This window comes from Aplysia californica, unplaced genomic scaffold (assembly GCF_000002075.1).
Source record: "Aplysia californica isolate F4 #8 unplaced genomic scaffold, AplCal3.0 scaffold00129, whole genome shotgun sequence".
NCBI classification, from domain to species: domain Eukaryota; kingdom Metazoa; phylum Mollusca; class Gastropoda; order Aplysiida; family Aplysiidae; genus Aplysia; species Aplysia californica.
This window is the reverse complement of record NW_004797399.1, coordinates 1,219,376-1,237,785: the sequence shown is the minus strand read 5'-3', so window position 1 is coordinate 1,237,785 and position 18,410 is coordinate 1,219,376. Positions and strand designations below refer to the sequence as shown.

General features: G+C 40.9%; 1 protein-coding gene across 2 annotated transcripts in view; it reads left to right on the top strand.

The window, feature by feature from the left end:
* LOC101857182 (transcription factor E4F1) overlaps positions 1–18,410 on the top strand; it is a 29,583-nt gene that overhangs the window by 7,887 nt on the left and 3,286 nt on the right. The window contains exons 6-16 of one of the 2 annotated variants that reach the window (XM_005096469.3): positions 2,580–2,658; positions 3,296–3,569; positions 4,989–5,174; positions 6,421–6,579; positions 6,950–7,029; positions 7,583–7,752; positions 8,056–8,279; positions 8,912–9,110; positions 11,334–11,503; positions 14,900–15,122; positions 15,156–15,241. In XM_005096469.3, the coding sequence (XP_005096526.1) occupies positions 2,580–2,658; positions 3,296–3,569; positions 4,989–5,174; positions 6,421–6,579; positions 6,950–7,029; positions 7,583–7,752; positions 8,056–8,279; positions 8,912–9,110; positions 11,334–11,503; positions 14,900–15,122; positions 15,156–15,241 (1,850 nt within the window). Of the gene's footprint in view, positions 1–2,579; positions 2,659–3,295; positions 3,570–4,988; positions 5,175–6,420; positions 6,580–6,949; positions 7,030–7,582; positions 7,753–8,055; positions 8,280–8,911; positions 9,111–11,333; positions 11,504–14,899; positions 15,242–18,410 lie in introns of both variants that reach the window. The other variant, XM_005096468.3, reaches the window with a different exon arrangement.

Sequence of the window (18,410 nt, the reverse complement as noted above, 5' to 3'; positions counted from 1 at the left end):
CCACAAATAACATTTGCTCACACGGTTCAAGTATTGCTGTCTCAAGTGAAGCAGAGAATCTGAGTGGAAAATCTGAGTTTGGCTTTTGAGATAATAAACTCCAAAATGGAATATAATTTAAAATGCAACATTAGATGAACAAAACACTAGTACTGCAAAATGCGTAACTGCTATAACACCAGTCAGATTTCCGGAGCGAAAGTGGGATCGTCTTGTTAGTCTTAAGATGATCTTTAAAATGAGATGATAAACAGGCTTCTAGGTTTATCAGATCGGGAGAAATAACGAGGGAAAGTGATACGAAAATTACCAGAACCGAGTTACGCAGGCACAGCGGCGGGCATCGCTATCATCACGGTTGTTAAGCACGGGAGTGGCCGACTGACACTGATTTATTACCTTCGTGCGGGAGGTCAGACTGGGGCTCGGCCATCAACTAAAGTACCACTTTCAGTGGCATTTTAACAGCCGTGACTGATGTTGTTTGAGAACTTTGTCATCATGGGGGACAACTGTTCTAATTAATAGTATTGGTACATCGAGTAATATAATAACTTGTCTCCTTTCTTTTGTTTAGCCTTAGTCACGTTCAACGAGAGGTCGGATCCAACGAGGACAACAAGCCGGTCCCGGCAACCTCGTTGAATGCGACACGCACTGTAATGAAAATTGGTTAAAGCTTTGTTAATTTTAATTTCAAATTTCTTGTGGCTCAAAGACTATTGACTGTGGGATATTGATAGATCTTCAAAAATGTTGTGCTCCTTCAGACTGAATATTTCCTCTTTGTTCATCAGGATGAAATTTGTTGGAACAGAAACTGTACACCTAGGTGGTGTAATTTTACTTTTCTTAAATAATGCTTATATGTTTAAAATGGTGTGTTTTGGTGAATAAGAAACTGGATAATGACTACAACCCCGCCCCCAAACTTTCAACAAATTTTATTGTAAAAATGTTAGTTACTCTCCGTTTGATGAAAGTGATATTGCAGTAGAATAGCTGCGACAAACCTACTTGAAGAACTTCTTGTCTAGGCTGTATACTTCCATATTCTCTCTGGGCACCACAGCTACTGTCACAAGGAAACTTCAGAGTCTCTGTTTTCTCCTCTGCTGAACCAAGGTCCTGATTCTCAAGCAAGAAGTTGTCTTTGGGGCTCCAACGTAAAATTCCTAAAGGGAATTTGAGGATTGGCTCTCAGATATAGCAAGGTTCTCAGCTAACTATTCCTGGTCTTCAGTGTTCTGTTGATTAAAATTATTCACCCTGTTGCTCAGAATATTTTGTAACCATAAATAGAATTGGTGGTACTAGGTGATCTTATGCCCCCATTGACACAATTTAGATCATTCAGGAGACCGGCTTCTGACCCTGCTTGTCAGGGCCAACCTGGGCTGAGAGGAATACATACCGAGATTCTCGATAAAAATTGTCACCCCCCTCTGGAATTGAACTGGGATCTCTTGCTTGTAATAGCAAAGCGCCTAACTGCTACACCAGAGATGCTGGTAACATTGATGGAGATGAGATTCACTTTTAGCTATTATGAGGAAAACAATACTATAAAAAGCCTAAAAGTTGCTCAGTTAATTGATGTCTGACAGAAGCATTAATGTGAGTGTTGACATGAGCTTCGTAAGTCAGAAGGAGTACAGTGGAATTTGGATTCTACGAGGTCGCCGGGCCTGACCTAAAATCTCTTTGAATCCGAGTGTTCATTATAGCAAACATGAGGTTTTCGTGTAGATAATTACAGGCACTGAGCAAGTAATGTATAAAGAGAAGTAACAAGTGGTGCCTGAAATGCTTGCATATTATGAGCTGTGCAAAAAAAAGAAGAAAAAAAGACTGATTTGTTCAAAGTATAATCAAATGCATGCCTGTGTCATTTCATTTTTTTGCCCAAATGTTGTGTTGCTGTGTAGAGCCCAGCATACTGCAACTTTTGATTCCATAGACCAGCGCACAATTTATTACATAGACCTACGTCAAGACAAGCTTATCATTGTAATAATGATCAGTTGCCGAGGGAAAAAAAAAGACTGATGCATTTACATCTGCAACGTTCCACGCCTGGACCGCTGGTACCCCCTCCCCGACACGCACACACAGTCCGACCCCGACACATGCTAGAGTAGACACGTGCGCGTGCCAACACTGCGTATTGTTTTTGTATGAATATCATGAAAGAAGGCGGCTGATTGGTCGCATGCAAGTGAATAATGGTTCACGATGCAGGTGCAATGGATGGTTTCCGGGAATTAATAAAGTTCGTTATGGGAGAAAAAATGAGCAAAGCCACATCTGCGGGGCTGTTCACCCTGGAAGCGACCTCGTTGAATCCAAGCTTGCTGATTTTAAGTGTTCGTTGAATCCGGGTTATTTTTATTGATTTTAAAGAAGAAAAAAACCCTGGGGAATCCATCTCCTCTCGTTGAATCCGAGTCCACTGTAATTTTTAAATTAAATTTTTAATTGATTGTTCTTTGTGAAGACGTCCACCGTATTTCATAACAAAGTAAAAGCGCTGTTTATGAATTCTGTCTCTACGTATTGAATGCTTTATGGTCTTGCAGGAGAGAGACCTTATGAGTGTGAGCGCTGTGGGCGAGCTTTTGCTGAATCTGGAGCTCTAACACGCCACATGAAAGCCAGGTTGGAATTTTTACATCTCCATTCTTCATAAGAAAGAGAGGAGTTTTATATTCGCTCACCTGTGGTGACTTCACTGTTAGATTTATTTACTTTTTCTTCTTTTTACCAGTGAAAAAAAATTGCTGAAGTCATTCCTTTCTTTTCCCTCTCACTTTGTAGTGCAGTCTCTTAAATGGAGTGCTTGTTGGCCAAAACCTTACAGTACCTTATATAAGTTATTTGGCTTTCTTATCTCACAATGGTTATTGATCTCCAGAATTGAAGAGTTAGTTTCACTTTCCCAATTTGGTGGTTCAGTTTAGTTTTATCTCCCTTCTTGCCAACAGTATACCGCCACCATTACATAAATAAATTATTGACTATAATTTAGCAGCTATCTCGAAAAATCTGTGGCAATCTCTGGCTTATTCCCATAGAGTACTGAAATAATTATTGTAATTTTATATGGGTTAGGGGTAGAGTGAGGGGAAGTAAGTGTGTAGAGTTAGGATAGTAATCGTTGGGGACTGGAGTGGATAAAAGCTTGAGAACGCCTGTGAAGTTGATAAAATGTTAACTGTGTTGTAGATAATATCCTCAATTTATGACAACAAATTTTGCAGACTGCTACACTTTTCTTGTTGCTCTTTACCTTTAGACGAAACTGCTCAGAGGCACCGGACTCCCAGTTTCCAAGGTACAGGAAAAGTTGGAATTATCACCCCAATATCCCAGCCGTGATAGACCCGTCCCAGCGGGACGCCCACCGTGGTCCCAGCACTTTGCCTGTACCAAACAAACCCGAACTGCCCGTAACTGATCTGCACTTCATCCTGAGCCATGGGGCTGAGGAGATTGTGGAAGGGGAGGACACCCTCACAGGAGTGACTGTCAAACTGGACTCTTCAGCTGCTGGTGCACCCTCAGTGGAAGTATGAGCTTCAGGCCAACAGTTATTCGCAATTTTTCTTAACAAATAACACATTACACCCTAAAGGTCTGGATGGGAAGTCCATTCCTAGATCCTAAGCAAGGGGAAGGAATCCACCTCCCGTGAATACAAGCGTTTAAAAAACACATTAAAAAAATACTAAACAAATTCCAAAAATCCTGAAAAATATAAGTTAGAAAGGAAAATGAATGTAGTTTCAGAAAAATATAACTTTATGTATGCGCAAACTGTTGGAAATGTTCTAACTTTAGTTCGATCGGAGTGTCCGACCCATCACTCTCACTCTCAGCCTGGCAGTCGGGCCCAAGATCTAAATTCTACAGCTGATCAATCTGATTCGCCCCAAACTCTTGCTACAACGTTTTCATCAATATCTGATTCTCATCTGATTTGTCATAATATGCTTGTTTTTGCTCAAATCCATCGTTATGTCCTTTTGCAAACTCAGTTGTGGTGCTTTTAAGCAAATCGAGACACCTTTGAAGTGTAGGAAGGCTCTAATACTAAAACTACTGGCCCGAAAAGTTTCGTTTCGGTATCAAACGGAAGAAAAAACAATTTAAAATAACTATGTAAATAAAAATCTCGGCCCCAGAGTCTCATACTCATCAAGGCGAGACTTCGTTTCTAAAGAAAGACGCTAGGTTGGTGCGAGCGATTCCGGCCAGTTAGGGTGGAGTGCGTAAGGAAATTTGCGGGCAATCCGGGGTGGTTAGGGTGCAATGTGTTAAGTTATTAATTATCAGTGTTAGGGTTTCTCTTCATGATGAATTTGGCTCTATTATTTTGGTCTATATAAAAATACAAACAACCATCGATTGTGGAAGAGAAAAGTGGTCATCTAAGACAGGTTGTTGACCTGGACAATATCATTATAATGTAGAAAAAATGGAAGGGGTGAGTGGGGCATGGGAATTCGTACAAGTGGTAGTCTGTTAGATAGGTGGTCATTAGGGTAGATTGGACTACTAAGATATATTAACCCTTTGACTTGTGGCTCCCTCAGTGTCTATTAAGATATATTAACCCTCTCAGCTGTGGCTCCCCCATTGTACAGGACCTGTGCACCTGAGCTCCGTTGGTTTGACGAGGAGACTTGCACCACCCCATGCAGAGGAGTGAGTTTTCTACTCAGAAAAATAAGGTTCTGTCCGCCGAGAAAAGCATTGCGGTCCATACTTCAATGCCACAGTTTCTTCTAAAGTTCTTGTTTCTGTCAGAATGGAGGGGGGGAGGGGGAGGGAGGGATGAGGGGTCCCATATTTTCTGCTTCCTTTTATTTAAAAAAAAAAGATTATTATGTCAGAATAAATCAAGTATATATATGCTGTGATGACACATCAGTTTTTGCCTTAAGATGCAAAGGATATTTGATTGCACTTGTCTTTTGTCTTTCCAGGAATGGACGGTCAAAGCAGAACCTGGTTCTCTGGCACAGGTTGAAGTGGGGGCAGAGACAAAGATGGTCAACTCAGTGGTCAAACCTTTGGGCAGCCTAGTGAGCACAGGAGCAGGACAGGACAGTGAAATGTTGGAGCTACAAAGTATAGCACAAGCAGAAGTCTTGAAACCAACTCAATGTCAAGTGAGTGGCTGACTTCTGTGACAGTAGAAGGCTGCGGAAAAAAGTCCATCCCTAAGGAAGTTCATCCCTTCATCCCTTCATCATTCCTTAAAAACTTCATTCCCTAAAAAAGTTAATCCATTCATCCCTACGGTAAGTCTTTCCTTAAAAAAATAATTCCCTAAAAAAGTCCATCCTCACTAAATTTAATTCCTAAAAAAGTCCACCTCTAAAAGTGTCATTCCCTTAAAAAGTCCATCCCTACAGAAGTTCATCCCTTAAAAATCCACCCCAAAGAAAGTCATTCCCTAAAAAAGTCTGTCTCCCTATATATACCCAAAATAACAAAAGTAAAGAATGAGGGTGTCTTAACTTGGATATTCTTATGAACAGACCTGAGATACTAGAGGAGGGAAGGTTATTGTTGTTTTTTAAGAAAATATGAGAAACCAACTTAATCAAAAGAGGATAGAATCGGTGTTTTCACATATATATCGTAGCTCAGAATGGCAGCAGATCAGCTATGAGCATGTCTTGCAAATTCATGAGTTGCCAAAGGAGAAAAGTGTTTTTAAAGCATTTTTAAAAGTGTTTTACAAATTGATGTGTATAGGAAAGAAAAAATAGAAATAAAACGATAAGGGTGTAATATCAAAAGAATTGGTATTTTTATTTGATACTCGTTTTTTTTTCGTATCAATTTATTTGTCCTTTGGGTTTTGTATAGTTTTTGTAACATTGTTTGAATCTTATCATAGTCACAGGCCTATGAACTGGCATCTGTGGTGTTGCGTTTAGGTGCTTTGCTGTCACACACAGGAGACGTGAGTTTGATTCTCGAATGGGGAGAAATTTTTATTGGGTATTATGGTCATTCTGCTGGGATGTTGTATCCCTGTCAGCCTGAGTTGGCCCTTACAGGCTGGGTTGGAAGCTGCCTCTTAAATGATATGTATCTTTTTTTTCTGTTATGAAGTTCTGAGATGTGGTGCTATGCTTTTTGAAATTACTATTCAGAGAAATGTCAAGATATATGCTATCTTTGGTTCTTTTAGTATTTGAAGTGAAGATGCAGGTAAGGAAAATAACTCTCTGAAAAAAAAAGCCTTACTCGAATCTTTCTGAATGCATTTCAAATTTTTGGGGATGCATCAGTAGTAATCTTGAGCCTGAGGCTTGAACTTGTGTTCCCTTTCAATGGTTATAAGTATTATTTTTTTTTTAATATTCATTTTTACCCGTAGTTGTGTGTCCAATTTTTTTCCAGGTGTGCAAAAAGGACTTTGCTGCTGAGGAAGGTTTGGAAATCCACCTGAGAAGTCATCTAGCTGACAAACCATCACACTGTGGACTTTGTCATTTTCTCTCTAATGACCGCGAAGAATTGCGACAACACATCCTTTCTATGCATTACGATTCTTTAAATGTGAGTTACCTTTCGGTAGGTCCTTGTATGTGGTGCCGCTATGATTGATATTGTCGACATTGTGATCAGGAAAGGCAAGAAAATGTACTTCTCCTGATTTTCCGAGAAGTACAGATGGAAATTAACCTTCAAATGTTGGTTTTGCATATCACCATGTGCCACTTGTTCTTATGATTTTGGCTTAGTTCAAATTGAACTTTTAAATAAATTCATTCGTCAACCTGGAAAGGGGTTTACTTACCATTATTATAATAGAACAATGATAAGAGTATTCATTACGATATCACAGTTTTAGTATAAGGTACAAATTGTTGTGCAGGGCTTGTTGAAATTCTAAATCTGTCTTTTTCTTCTTCCTTTGTGTGTCTAGAATATTGAGGCCAGTGTACTGTCTTCAGAGGACCCTGCTCAAAACAAGGGACAGAATTCAAATAAAAAAGTTGTTTTGAGGTAAGATTTTTAATTAGGAAATAACAATCCATTTATCTATACAGTAGTCTCCACCTAAGATGCCACTGCTTACAATCCCTGTTCGCTTAAGATCCCGCCATTTTAAGATATCAGTACCTTCACTTTACTATAGTCACCCCTAAGATCCTGCTCTGAAGGATTACTTTTGGCTACGATTTAAGATCCCGCATTTCAAATCATAATTTACGGAACAAAAACACAGGTGGACCCAGCTTATCAACCATGCAGTAAAAGTTTACGATCATTGTGCTGCCTGCTGCATCACAGATCACCCACTCTAGTGAAATTGATCACATCTCTGTTGTAAATTTTGTACAGGTAAAAGGGAGGAGCAATAGGATCAGAGTAGATCTTGAAACTCACAGTTGGACGAGTGAAAATTGCATGCCTCATGCCATTGTGACAGGTCATCAAGGTTGACTATTCTTTGTTTCCCATTAGTTGTAAACCGGCCCAGGGGTCACGTCAATTCCTTTTAGAGGGATGATGTGGTCATTTTTCTCTGAAGTGATCTTGAATTTTCTGCTCCCAGGGAAGCCCTGATAGCTGTCAAGCAATTGTTCAGTCTAAAAAAGAACCGAGCCAGCCCTACTGAGACGACCGCCCCTGAGCCGTCAACGGCTGGCAGTGTCAAATGTATGGTTTGCGACAAAAGTTTCCGTGGCAGCACCTACCTCAGGCAGCACATGCGCATGCACACAGGTATACTACACGGTTAGATAGAGAACCTTAGAAACTGTATTCTGTTCTGTTTTGTAAAACTTGCTTATAAATTGCTATGAAATGACAAGTGTCCAGTAATCACAGTTATCATATTATTTTGTTTTGTGTACATCATTTAGATTATTTAATTAATTTTCTTTGTTTTGTTTTCATATTCTAAACTACTTCTCTTACTTACAAATTATCACGTTTTGTCTTGTTTTGTGTCATCTTTTTATTAAACAATCATAGGGCTGTTAATTTTACATTATATTTCTGTCTGTTTTATCCTGTCATACGCAGGTGACAGGCCCTATCAGTGTCCCCATTCTGACTGCCACCAAAGTTTCATATCCCGCGACATCCTCAAGAAGCACATGTTTGTGCACACGGAACAGCGAGACTTCAAGTGTGGAGAGTGCGGGAAAATGTTCAAGCGCCTGGCTCATGTACAGCAGCATCTGCGTGTCCATTACCAAGACCGGTCGTTCCGATGCAGCGTCTGTGACAAGCTCTTCAAGTCTCAGGTCAGTTCTGTCATGTATTACAAGTTGTCGCTCGCATAAGGTTTCAGTGGGCGGTTGGCAGGTGCTCTTGTGTAGTTTGCTCCTTCTTTCCTATCAAACATCTATCGTTCTTATCTCCCCTCCTTTTTTTGTGTGTGTTTGTTATTATCTTTTTACACCCCGGCCGCCAAAGCTTGGTGAATCCCAAAGTTTGAGTGTGCTTGGTAGCTGTGCAAATTTATATTATTTGTGCCTTTGATCAACATTTTTTTCAGCAAAATCCATGCAGAAATGTGTTTTTTATATTATATGGGCATAGGTGTAGAACCGAAGATAAAAATATTTGATAAAATGTGCCTTACGGGTGAAAAAATGTCAGATTCTTTGGTTTGAATAACTCGGCGAGCGCCTGATTTCATCAGGATGACACATGTGTGTTTTCCCAAATGTTTAGTTTATTTTGAACCTCTTTATTGAACGATGATGTTCTGTATTTCAAATAACACTTTTTGTTTTGCTTCTTTCTCAGATGTGATCAAAGCCTTTGTGCTAACTAGTTGAAGATAATTACCGGTAGGGCCTACCTTAATATTCAAAATGTTTGGTTTAGCGTCATTCACAACTTGGGTGTTGCCATGTTTCTGTGTTCACAGAATTCTCTCAAAGTTCACATGCGCACTCATTCAGGCATCAACCCGTATCGCTGCCATGTTTGTGGCCGTCACTTCCGAGAACGTGGTTCACTTCAGCGCCATCAGCGTCTACATACGGGAGAAAAACCATACGTGTGTCCTCGTTGTAATCGTGGGTTTGCTGAGCAAGGAACACTGTCCAGGCATCTCAAGGCTAAGAGTAAGTGCCTATTCATAATTCCTAAAAATAGATCAGAAGTGTTTTGAGAAGATAATTATTGTTTGAAAACAAATTTATATAATAAGAGCGGCAATGAATAAATAAGATACTAAAATAGAGGGTTTTGGAGTTTGCCACTTGTACTTACCAATACGTTATAGTACAGTGGGTGTCGCATTCTATGAGGTCCCATTCAACGAGAAGTCGGCTCCATCGAGGCAATTCTTAATCCCCGATTTTTCCTCTATATCTCTTTGTAAATGTGTGTCAGTTCTAACGAGGTTGCAAACAGACCGAAGTCGCTTTCAACGAGGTCGCGATAACCAAATAAAAGCAATTAGCGGCCCCAAAAGCGAAGAATTTTTCTTCTTTCTCTCCGTCTCTCGCTAAGTACTAGGCCCATCCTCGATTCCTAACACATTGTATTGTAAGTGTGTGCCTCCTAATATGGGCCCCAAAGCCAAGAGGATGGGCATGGTTAGCCTACGGTAGGCATGGGAATGGGAGGGTGGGAACACAATGGGGGCTGTGTGAAATTGGATGAACCCTGGATGGGTAGGTCCAGATTGAGACCTTCATTTTTTAAAAATTTTCTTTTCTTCCCCTGATCAGAAAATCCAAGCTCCCGCCTTTACTTTATTTTGATCTAGGCCTAGATGTGGGAGGGTATGTTTCCACATGAGAAGTGTTCCAGAAAAAAAAAAAATTTTAATGCAGAAATGACTGTCAGAACACAGCTCAAACACGCGCACACTAGGGTTGGGTCGGGCTCGCAAAATTAGCGTTCACGAGTAACGAACTATCCACTGGCATTACCCGCAAACGAGCGGACGGGTAACAAACCGTCCGTTTGTGAAGAGTAGTTCGGTACTCGCTACTCACTACACGTCGGACAGAGACAACAGTTCGTTTAGCGAGCGAGCGGACGGGCGGACCGAGAGACTCCATGCATTCGAGCGGGCGGGCGGACGGACGGACGGGAACGACTCCTTTCATGGCATACAACTTACAAAACCCCGCCCCCCCCCCCCCCCAAAATAATATTTAAAAAATCCCCCCCCCTTCCCTCCCCATTGTAGCTAGGCGTTCCACGGCCGAGAAATTTTCCCGCCCCCCCCCCCCCCCCCCCCCCACCCCCCGGCCTTGAGATAAATGGAATGTACACAGTGTGCCCCACGCACGAGGTGAAAGGTTACACACATAGTACTACGTCACCAGCCTCTCTCACTCCCTATGGCACCGCTAGTGGTTTGAAACATCAGGCCTAATTAACAAACAATAGACGACGGGTCTAATCTCGCGTCGAGTATCTCGTCTGCTAGAGTTCCTCCGTTCGCTCGCCCGCCCAGTGAATAAAATTGTGGAGCGGACCTAAAAAATGAACTGACGTGAGGCTTGAGATCCACAGTCCGCTCGCTGAGAGAGTCAAATTGTGAAGCGGACCCAAAAAACGAACTGTCTTAAGGTTCGCAGTTCGCTCTCATGGCCGTCCGTTACCCGTTCGCTCTGACTGAGTCCGCGAGTAACGAACCCGTCCGTCCGCTCGCCCCAACTCTAGCACATACTGATGCTTTTGAGATTTTCGTCATCAGGGGGAACAACTGTTTTAATTACTGGTGTTGGTACATCATGTAATATAATAACTTGTCTCCTTTCTTTTCTTTAGCCTTATAAGCCGGTCCCGGCAACCTCGTTGAATGCGACACCCACTGTATAGACTCTTAATATTTACCATCTGTTCACACTGGTCACATTGGGTTTTGCTTACACTTACACCTACTGACCATTAATTGGCCCGTTACAACCAAATTGTCTTTACTAAATTAGGCCTACCATAAAACCATTGTTTTGAGAAAATCGCACTTGAACATAGGCACACTGAAAGCCCAGTTGGTATCCTACCTACTGGACTACGGAGCAAATAGCATTCGAGTCCCCAACTGGATGTTGTGATGTTCTGAACTTGGTTTGATTTGGTCGAGTTTTTAAGGTTCCCCGCCCATTTGGTTTGACCCTATCAGATATTGATGTTTAATTTAGAGGTCCCACTTCTCTAATGACCTTTCAGTGTGGAAGGATTGTTCCTTAACCTAGGCAACGGTGTACTTACCATTTGGCTTTACTGTTGCTGGATGGGTAACAAGAACAACATATTTACCCGCTAGTAATTTGTAACATTATCACTGTTTTTAAGTGACGTGTTCCACTTTTCGTTCCTGCTAGTACCGTGTTCAGCAGACCGAGAGCAAAGTTCGGGAACTCAGGGCATGGAGGAAGGCACTGTGCTAGCCCAGTTCTCCACGGTGGTGGCTGACACACAACACTACATTCTGCCACAGCTGGACGATGACCAGTCCCTCATCTTACCCTCGGCACCTGGGGCTGAGCAAGAGGTCAGTGTTGTAATCAATCTTATCATCTGGAGGCAAGCCGTTCAAGTCAAATGTTTTAAGCCCAGGAAAGCACGATTTTTCAGGGCAGAGAGAAAACTTTTTCATTCTTTTAACGTTTTATCTTTTCTTGTCTTCAACATTTTGAATTTAATTTTAACTCAATATTTCTTGATAACACACAGCAAATTAATACTACTAATACCACCAAGGATTAAGAAACTGCAATTTACCCAAATTCAAAATTTTGGGCCTAACAAATCTGAACAGCTGGTGGTAGGCGTTATTTTATGTGGGTTTATTTTACGTGTCGGTGTGTTCTAGGAATGATTTGTGTATGGTAGTGTGCAAAAGATATCAATCGTGATCTTTTTTATGTGTGTGTTTATTGATCATTTCTGCATGGGCATGAGCAGGAAATAACCACCTTTATCTTGGCTGACTTTATTTGTGCATGGGTTTGTGCAAGAGATGAAAGAAAGAAAGAAGCCAGAGATGGTAAGAGGGTCGGTCAGTCTTGGAGCAAAAAGAGATTGTTCATGTAAAATTTAAGCACATGTTTTGGCCCTCTCAACTCGGGTTCGGGGATCCTGTGTCAGAATCTCTGCAAGCTCAATAGGACTCGAAAAGAATACCCGGGGCAAATGATCAGGGAGTAGAATGCTGCATTTTTAAAGACCATAATCTGTCCCTCTTAGCTCCTCTTGACACTTGTCTTCGTCTGATAGAATAGGCTAACACTAACAATGTCACCTTAGCAGAGACTTTCAGAACTTCACAGTGACTGTTAAGATGGTTCCATTAGGGAACGGGATAGAGGGTGTCCACGTCCCTCGTGACTCATTGGAGCAGAGGAAGATAAGACTAACGCTAACATTATATAAATTTAAACGCAATCCCACATCATCTCTCATCACCACCATTATATCCAATATCATTACCGCTCTCAGATCAATGACTTACATCTATAATCCTGGAATCTCTATCTTCTAGTACAGTTACTTATACTAAGTATGCACGTAATACACTATTGGACACTATCATACACACTTTTTTTTCTACCGTACTAATCAGATGGCGTCAATCTCATATAAATGGGCAAGGGATAAAAAAAAAAAAGCACTTGTTTTGCCATTGAGGCATGCATTTTTTCGATTACATTGTCTTGTAAGTACCTTCACTGAAGAAATTAAGTGTTTTTATGTTAATATCATTTCTACTACTAGTGTCTGTGGTGCAGTGATTCGGCACTTTGCTGTCTCACACAGAAGACTCAGGTTTGATTCCCAAGTGGGGAGAAAATCATAAATCAAGTAGCCTACAGTGGATGTCGCATTCAACGAGGTCACATTCATCGAGAAGTCGGCTCCAACGAGGCAATCCTTAATTCGCGATTTTTCCTCTATATATCTCTTTGTAAATGTACACCAGCTCCAACGAGGTTGCAAACAGATCGAAGTCGCTTTCAACGAGGTCGTGATAACCAAGTATACAGTAAAACATGACTATAGCGGCACCTGCTACAGCGGGACCTTACCGGAATCCCCATCTTTCTTTCTACGTAAACTCAATTACCTGTGCTCGGATTTTGTGGGGCAAGGAAAGTCCCGAACTTTGATACAGTGGGAGAGATCGAGCGAGCTCTAGCTGGGGGGAGGGAGGTTTGGGTGCAGTAGGCAGGCTCCAAACAGGCAGTCAGCGGTGCGGCGTTGTGTTTGGCCAGTTCAGTGATGAATGAGGTGGGGCAGGCGGCAGAGAGAAATGGTGCGGAGAGACGCAATACGTGAGCCACACCAAAAGTGATGTGCCGTAGCTTACACGCTCAGTATGAAAGCTTATAGGCCATAGCCCTAGGCCTAGGCTAAGCGAAAAAGTAAAAGAAGAGGAAAGCGTGTAGTTTGAGAATCCTGATTCATTGAGTTGCGATCGTTGATGCTTCACCGGTTCTACACAGTAGGCCTAGACTTAAGGGTACGATAGACAGCGCAAGCAACGAGACCGAGGAAAAGGTGGCTTCCAACAAAGACGAAAGGAAATGCTTGTCACTCGAATTAAAGGTCGAGATAATCAACCAAGTTGACAAGAAAAGGAAGACTAATCTAAAGCGAAATTTTATCGATATGGGAGGGAGGCAACCATGTGGATTTTTAGATTTTTTTCGGTAATTTCCCCTTTGTATTCCTATAGCAGGAACTCCCCAACAGCGTGATTTTTCTTCTGGAACCAAAAGTCCAGCTACAGCCATGTTCTACTGTAAAAGCTATTAGCGGCCTCAAAAGCGAAGAATTTTTCTCCTTTCTCTCTCATTCTCATGCGAAGCACAAGGCCCATCCTCCATTCCCAATGCATTGTATTGCTATCTAGTGTGCCTCCTAATACTAATATAAAGTGCTCCAAAGCCAAGAGGGTGAGCGAAGGTTAGCCTACGGTAGGGAGGGGAAGGGGTGGGTGGGAACGGGATGCGGATTGTGTGAAACTGGATGAACTCTGGATGGGTAGGTCTAGATTGAGACCTTCATTTTTTAAAATGTTCTTTTCTTCCCCTGATCAGAAAATCCAAACTCCCGCCTTTACTTTATGTAGATCTAGATCTACACCTAGATGTGAGAAAAGTTCCGAAAAAAAAAATTTTGTTAATGCAGAAATGACGGTCAGAACAGTCCAAACACAAGCACACTGATGCTGTTTGAGATTTTCGTCATCAGGGGGAACAATTGTTTTAATTACTGGTATTTGTACATCGTGTAGGCTATAATAACTTGTCTCCTTTCTTGTCTTTAGCCTTAGTCACCTTCAATGAGAGGTCGGATCCAACGAGGACAGCAAGCTGGTCCCGGCAACCTCGTTGAATGCGACACCCACTGTATCTCTGTCTTTCTACTGGGATGTTGTATCCCTTTCAGCCCAGGTTGGCCCTGCAGGCAGGGTCAGAAGCCCGCTTGTTAAGGGAAATTATCTAAATTGTGTTGGTGGGGACATAAAAAAATGCCTACATTCACACCTGCATGATCATTTCTGCTGTTGGAATTTAGTTAGTCAATTGCTCTGGGTGTTCTGAAATCTTGTATATTTGTCACACGAGTTTGTGATAAAGGTTGAAATGGGTTATTAGGTTTGGCTGAATGTAATGAGGAATGTAATAACTAATATGTTGGCTTTCCATAAATTCCCATATGTTTGTATAAAAAAGCCTCAAACTCAAATAATCAATATACAGTAAATTCACATTTGAGATAAAGTGTGAATTTCTTGTATTGAAGCTTTTTATAGCCATTTTTGCGATTGTCTCCTAGTCCTATGGGCCTCTTGCATTACAGCTTCAATAGTTTATGGCTTTACTTTTAAAAAAAATTTTAATCAGTATTCTCACTCTCTCTCTCTTTCATTGTGCATAATTAGGAATTGACTGGAGAATATGTGGTAGAGAACATTGAAGTTATCACAGAGGAAGCTGATTCTAGTGTCAGACATTCCACCGAAGAGGCCATACTGGCCACAACCGTTGATGGACAGAGAGTGGAAGGAGCAGTGGTGGATGGACAGATGGTCAGCACAGGGCAAGTGGTGGATGGACAGATGGTCAGCACAGAGCAAATGGTGGATGGACAGATTGTCACCACGGGTCAAGTGGTGGATGGACAGATGGTCAACACAGGTCAAGTGGTGGATGGACAGATGGTTGGGGCAGAGGCAGTGGAAGGACAGATGGTGGATAGTGCAGTCGTCGAAGCCTTAGCAAATGTGAGTTGTGAGGAATTTTTTTCCTTTGTTTTTGCCACACTTAAGCAGGGTTGTTGTCTTTTTTACACTTCTTTCAACACTGTGTTAAGGTTACCTGTCTTGATATTTAGATGGAAAAGGATGGAAATCATTTGAAACTTTTTATTAGGCTGGTTAGTGAAAGCACTCGTCATAGGGCAAATCAGTGGCGATATGCCTCATAGACTTTGGTGACCATTCATAAAGCTTCGTGTATTGGTGGGTTTAAACTGCTCAGTTTTGTTTCGTTTTTCTGAATTGCACCACGATTTCTGATACATCTTTTTATCTTAGGGAAAAGAAAGATCTTCAAATGGTGGTCTTCATGTAGGTACCGCAAACTGGCCATGCGCTCCGGTGGCGCACTGTCACGGAGACCAAAACCCATATTTTTACCCTCCTAAAACACTGTGTGATCATGCAACACCCAGACACTTGATATGTCAGAAGAAAGAGGAGCTTTTCCTCTTTTTAGTGGTATTATTTATTTGAATCAACGATTCCTTTGAAAGCAAAATCTTGTGGGATAAAAGACAACACTATTGAGGTTTTCACTGCAGCTGCCGTGCGTTTCGTGCATTGATTTTTTTGAGTGACCTCGGTTGAACAGGAACGGGGAACATATGGTATTAAATACTGCAATCTGATTCATCGATATTTCAAGATGAGAAGACGCTCTTTCCGGTGATATATTTCTAAAGCCTGCCCTTAAAGAATTAATAGAAGAGATTTGCGTTTGAAAACTTTTGGTGTTTTTTTATGGAACCAGTGATCTGACTGACTGCGGAAATATATCGGCAGAAAGCCCATTCATTCCTCTTCAAGAATATCACAGCCATTATACGCAAATGAACACCGGATGCTCCCGTCGGCTCGCAAGCAGGGCACCATTGCCCCGGTTTCGTATAAATTTTCTCTCCTTCCCTTCAGCACGGCCCGGCGCGCAGCCGATAAGCCGGTGGTCGGGAGTGGTGATTTTAAACTCCCCTTGTATTTCTTGCCGTTTTGGTCAAAAAGCAATGTTTACGTCAATAAATTTCCTCCTTTTGGTTATTTTATAGCCCTGAAAAAAATTGAGCTTGTTGTCTATGTGCATAGGTGTGTGTCTACATAGGCAGTTCAGTGAAAAATTCAAAGTTGTTAGATTTAGATGAAAATAGGCTCAAATGAAAGGTCCTGCCACACAGATCACAGTACTTTTTGAATTTCGTCAATATCTGTATTGCTTGAAAAGTTATGGGATTTTTTCTACTTTATTTTTCGCTCAAAATCTGGTCCTTTTTTTGCACTGCATTTTGTGACTAAAGGAGGACAAAAATCGACCAAAATGTACATAACTTTGCAACCTGTAATGATATCTTCCTGTTTTTGCATCAAATCAAAGGTTATTACGTGTACTTTCATATGAAAGAAACAGAAAGAACTTTGTCTCATAAATCTCTTTAACATGGTATGTAGATTAAGAGCGGGGTCACTTTTCATGTGTCCGAAAAAGGATGAATTTGAAAACAAGCGATGATATTTCAACAAGGAATAGTCCGAAGTGTACGTGCCATGTATCATTTTGACCGTCTTATTCAACACATTTTTAAAAGAGAATATAAGAAGAGGATAACAAAATTTCAAACTGCACTAGAAAAGGAGAAAAGGTACAATTTGAGGTAAAAATCAAGCACGAAAAAAATATTTGATTGAAAATCACATAAGAGGCCTACTATAGATCATAGATGCTATTCCAAGTAATTTTCATTGTGACCAGACAGTTGTGTGAACATAAAACTAGTAGTGATGAACAGTTTGAGGAAAGAAGGAAAGAATTTTCTAAAGATAAATCAACTACGAGTGCCGAAGACTATAAATGATAATGCAGAGACTTGGGCCAACGAAACTTGAGAAAAAGCTAGCGTATAAAATCAGAGACTTAAACTAAGAATGTATGGCTTTAGTAAGAGCTAACTGCACAATATACATGATACATAATATGTGCAACTGTGGACCAAAGGAATCAAAATTATTTTCTAAATTTTCTCTAGAAAATCTAGAATCTATTATGAAAATAATCTTCTCAAAGTCAAAATCACTGTCCGATCAGACCTTGGCAAAAGAAAACAAGTGTTAAACTTAAACATAATATTAATATTTGTGAACCGATATACCATGGGTACGCTCCAATGATCTCCTTTTCAGTAAAAATTGAAAATATTAAATAGAAAAAAACAACAACAACTAGGACTAGGAATACTAGGAAGGCGAAAAGTGCGATGCGGCAAAGACCTAAAACTAAAGGTGGGCAAAATCCGGATACCATATCCGGATAACCAGATAATTCTCAATGAAACATCAGAATTCAGACTCTTAACTCTCTTTCCTGACCCGTTTGCCGAAGTGGGTGCACACATTAGTGTTGAAGTGATGCTAACCCATTTGTCGAAATGGTTCTGATCCATTTGCTGAAGCGGTTCATAACATTTGGCTTTGCCAAAGAGGTGCACTAACATGCTATCCAGATTTTGCTAAAGTGACTCATTGCCCAGCCCCGGCACGCCGATGCTGCATAAGAAAAACAACTTTCGCTATAAAGTGCGCTGGCTCTAGTCGCCGTTAGACAGGGCTAAATACAGCCATTCTAGGCTTATTTTAAAGATAAAGAATATTTCTAACTGCCAGAAAAGTTACAAAACTGCCTGGCAAGTGGGGAAAAAGTTATCAAACGTTGAAACTTGGCTTAAATTCAAATCAAAATATCTCTGGCTCTACGGGTCGGATCTGCCAAAGGAAGACGCCATTTGTAGATTATTTAAAAATCTTCAAAAACATGTATCAGAAGTAGTGGTTATTTCTATTTAATACAACAAAAATCGAGTTTCTGAGGTCACCAAATCGACGACGCAATCCACCGCTCACAGTTTTCTACGGGCGGCGAGGAGCATATTTCGCGGCGAGCCGATCTCGTTCACTGAACTGCCTAGTCTACAAGTTTCTGTGAATGTCCATTCAAATAATTTAAGAATGTTTTGACATCTCAAAGTGTAGACTTTTCACAATTAAAAAACTATAACATTTTTCTGCAACTTCAGATGTTCATAACTTTGTTAGAAATGAAGCTATATATGTATAAATTTGGTATCAAAATGCTCAGAATGATAAATTC